A 3940-nucleotide genomic window follows, 5' to 3' on the forward strand; every position below is an offset into this window, starting at 1 on the left:
GCGGAGGAGGAGGAGGAGGCAGCTGGTGCTGCGGAGACCTAGGCTGCTGTAGCTGTGAGGCTGGGGCCCTGGGAGGAGGAAGCAGAGGCAGTGGCGTCCAAGGTCTCCAGGGTGAAGGAAAGATCTGAGGGTGACTTTGCCATCAGGAACCACTTAAGCCTTACAGCGCCAGGGCATTCTTAGCAGCCTTACAGCATCTATTGAGAATCCTGTGCCACAGGGGTCACAGACCCACTTCAATAAGAAATAAGATGCACATGGCTGCTCAACAGACACCAGTGAGGTGCCACTCGAGTCAGAAACCGCAGATGACCGTGTCACGTATGTAGATGAGGACAACACTAGTATCAGCGGTGGCCACGGCACTCCTGACCCAGCAGTCAGTAATACAGAAGCCTCTTCAACACCTACTGCTGTTTCCAATGCACTCCCACCTGGCAGTTGTGCAGAAATGAGAGATTCTACCTCTCAGGGCTGTGACATCTCCACCACTAGCTGTTCTTCCAGAGCCCCTGACGAAGACAGAGCGATTTCACACAATGCTCCACTGCCGCCTCAGGGGTCTCTGGAGGCTGAAGGTGCTCATTCTGACACACAACACAGAGCCAACCGTACAAACCCAGCATGCAACTTGTCTAGCTTTGGAATCCTGTCCTCCGCACTTGGCGATCCCTCAAATCCTAGAACAGGTTGGCTTAGAAAGTCTTTTTACTGCAGAAAAACACACAGTGGGGCAGCAGCTGCTCTAAGGCTGCTTCAGCCACAAAAGACACCGTATCAGGTGCCAGTCACGAAGATGAAAGCCAAGCCACTCCATGTACAACCTTATGATGCAACCAGTTTAACAGCTCGCAGGTCACTGTGCTTTCTAGAGATGTCAAGTTCTTTCACAAGTGTGGAAAGAATTCCTCATGTTTTTTCTTCTCTGAATTCTCTTGATAGGAGCGGGATGGATATCACAGATATGCAGGTCAAAAGAGCCAAGGGGTGCTCTCCATATCTCCCTGTTCAGAGCCCCACATCCCTGGAGCCTGTTTCCACAGGAACAAAAAACACTGTTCCTTTTAAACTACCTCTGACCTCATCTAGTGAACTAAGGGAGACTGGTCCAAGAATAGATAAAGAGGACAGTGATGGAAATAAAAATATGATACCCAGCCAAAATAGACAATCAGAAAGTGGCTTTCCACACCCAAATTTCAGTTTCCTTGCAGCCCATGGCTCATCTTCTGGAGGAAGTGGTGGAGGTGTTAAGATGGGACAAGAGGTTGTTTCTGAACCACTAGAGGAGGAAAATGAAGTACCAGTGATGCCAAAAATCTCTGCACTGATCAGCAGTTCTTCAGTGCCCACCATGACTCTTAATTCTGCTGAGATCACAGCTTCTCCTCCATCTTCCATGAGTTCTTCTCAGTCATCAGCAAACAAGGTGCAAACAACCTCTCCCAGCAGCACCGGAAGTCCCTTGTTTACGTTTTCACCTCCTCCCACTGTAATATCTGCAGCGGCGGTTGTACTGCCTCCATCATTTCCTGCATTTATATTTAGTGTGCCCATTGCAAACACAGAACTTTCTGGCTCTAGCAGGGCTTTCAAACCAATTCTAAAGAGTTCCACTCAAGACATCACTGCACTGAACAGAACTAACTGTGAGAGGCAAAATGAGGACTCACAGAGCCTTTTAAGACCTGCAAAACTCCTGAAAGAAGGAGGCGTCCTAGATGTTGGTAAAAGCCCTGTAGCTCTCACAGGTCAAAAGCTAGAGTCTCTTACTGCTCGGCTTACCACAGTGCGGCCAGTGGTTTATACAAAACCAGCAAGCAGTACCTTTTCTTCCAGTGCAATCAGCTGTGAGGAATGTGTAAAAGCTGCATCGTTCTGGAAGTGTGATACATGTCTGTTCCAGAACAATGTAAAACTGCCACCAGGAGAAAGCGCTAAACACACTGGAATTGGGACATCAAGCAAAAGTGGCAAAGCAACTCTGCCTGCATCACGGACAGGCTCTGGAGATAAATTTGAATTAGCAAGAGGAACCTGGGATTGTGATACCTGTTTAGTACAAAATAAATGTGAGGCAAGGAGATGTGTGGCTTGTGAAACACCCAAACCTCAAATTGCTGTGAAGCCAGTCCTCAGGGGGACAGCGGTTTCAGAAGGTGCATTCACTAGGACTAAGTCATCTTCCTGCAGCACTGTTACGTCTGGTACCTTATGATTGGGAGGTAAAATCAATAGGCCTGTGGGATCTTGGCTGTGCCCACTACGCTGTGTTTCTAATAACGCAGAAGACAACAAATGTGTGTCCTGTATGTTGGTGAAACCAGCAAGTTTAGCCCCTGCTTCCAGTAGCAGTGGGGCACCTGTCTGTCTTCTGGAGACCACCTAGGATTGGACAAGTGGAAAAGGCCTGAGGAGAAATGGGACTGGGAATCACGCCTAGTGCAGGATAAAGCAGACTCTACCAAACGTGTAGCATGTGAACAGGCCAGGCCAGGCACAAAATCTCACTTTCAAGGACGGGACACATCTTCCTCATCTCTGAATCCAGCAACCTCGTCCTTCAAATGTGGTGTCCCTTCATTCTCTTCTGGGCCTTCTCAGACCATCACAAACAGTGGAAATTTTAAATATGGAGATCAGGGAGGATTCAAAGGAAGTGTATCATCTGACTCTGGGTCTATGCAGCCCAGGAGTGAAGGCTTTAACATTTGTAAACCCACTGGAGATTCTACATTTGGAGTTTTAACTGATTCTAACTGTAAAGAAGTTAAACTATGTGGTAAGAATGATAATAATTTTAACTCTAGACTTAATTTTGGTTAGCAAGGAAGGAAAGAACAGCTGACAAAGTGCATTTTTGCTTCTGGAGCGCTGAAACGAGCATCACAGCTGACTGAGGTGCAGTAAAGCCTGTTTTCTGTTTCCTGAACAACAGTTCCTCTGGTTCAAGGGCACCACCCACTTCAGCTGGTGGTGGCCTACTTGATAGTGCCACCCCCTTCCTCCTCTGCACCAGTGGCTGCCTTTGGGTTTGGATGGGCCAGCAAGCTGGTGAGCAGCTCTGTCCTGCACTACCCTGCTCAATCCAGTCTTTCTCAGTCTCTGCTGTTTTCTCAGGACAGCAAACAAGCAGTCACATCCAAGTACAGCTGTCTCTCTGCCTGCCTTTGAATCAGGACTCAGCAGTAAGACTATTGCAACCTGTGCTTCAAGCCTGGGAGGCACAACCACTTTCAGCTCTGCAGGATCCTCCCTTGAATGTGGCACTGGATAATCAGCACCATCTGCCAGGCCAGCATTTGGTGCTAACTAGACCACACCACTCGGAAAAAATCAAGGGGCCAGACAGCACAATCTCCTGAGCTATGGAGCTCAAGCATCTCCAACAGCATTATTTTCAGGTGGTTCTCAGCCTGCACTGCCTACTTTTGGAGTCATGCCCAATAGGAACCAGCCTCCTGTGTTTGGACAACAGCCTACTCAGTCTGCATCTGGCTTGGGGACAGCCCCTCATCCCAGTTTGGTCCCCCAATCTGGCAGCAGCACCACAAATCTCAAGATCACAAAAAATAATCCATCAGTGCATTCACATCTGACGCCAATCCTGGCACACCTGCAGCCTCAGCTCAGCCTTGTGGCCCAGGAGGGTTCCATTTAACCAGTCTGCAGCAGCAGCAATTAGAGTGGGGCCAAAAGGAAAGGTATGTCCTCTTCTTCTGGGCCTTTTTTGTGGTCACAAGGTAAACTGTTAAGAACAGGAAATGAAGTCTACATATAACTAATACACAACAGTTTTAACAACTTGTGGTGCTCATCATCCAGATACTGGATTGTAGCACATTCTGGGTTTATCTGAAGTCAGAGGCCCAAAGGCTTCTTTAATTTGGAAAATTTCCCCTTCTTTCTTTATATAAACTCTTCCCATCTCTTCAACCCT

General features: G+C 48.0%; 1 protein-coding gene across 1 annotated transcript in view; it reads left to right on the top strand.

Moving 5' to 3' along the window:
- The window catches only part of LOC104852797 (nuclear pore complex protein Nup153-like), a 3342-nt gene extending 393 nt beyond the window's left edge, over nucleotides 1–2949 (top strand). Inside the window, 2 exon segments of the mRNA XM_033756831.1 lie at nucleotides 273–2363; nucleotides 2366–2949. Coding sequence (XP_033612722.1) covers nucleotides 273–2363; nucleotides 2366–2826 — 2552 coding nt within the window. The 3' untranslated portion in view covers nucleotides 2827–2949.
- Nucleotides 2950–3940: the final 991 nt, after the last annotated feature.

This window comes from Fukomys damarensis, unplaced genomic scaffold, assembly GCF_012274545.1.
Source record: "Fukomys damarensis isolate Sample0158 unplaced genomic scaffold, DMR_v1.0_HiC HiC_scaffold_27, whole genome shotgun sequence".
Taxonomy (NCBI): Eukaryota; Metazoa; Chordata; class Mammalia; order Rodentia; family Bathyergidae; genus Fukomys; species Fukomys damarensis.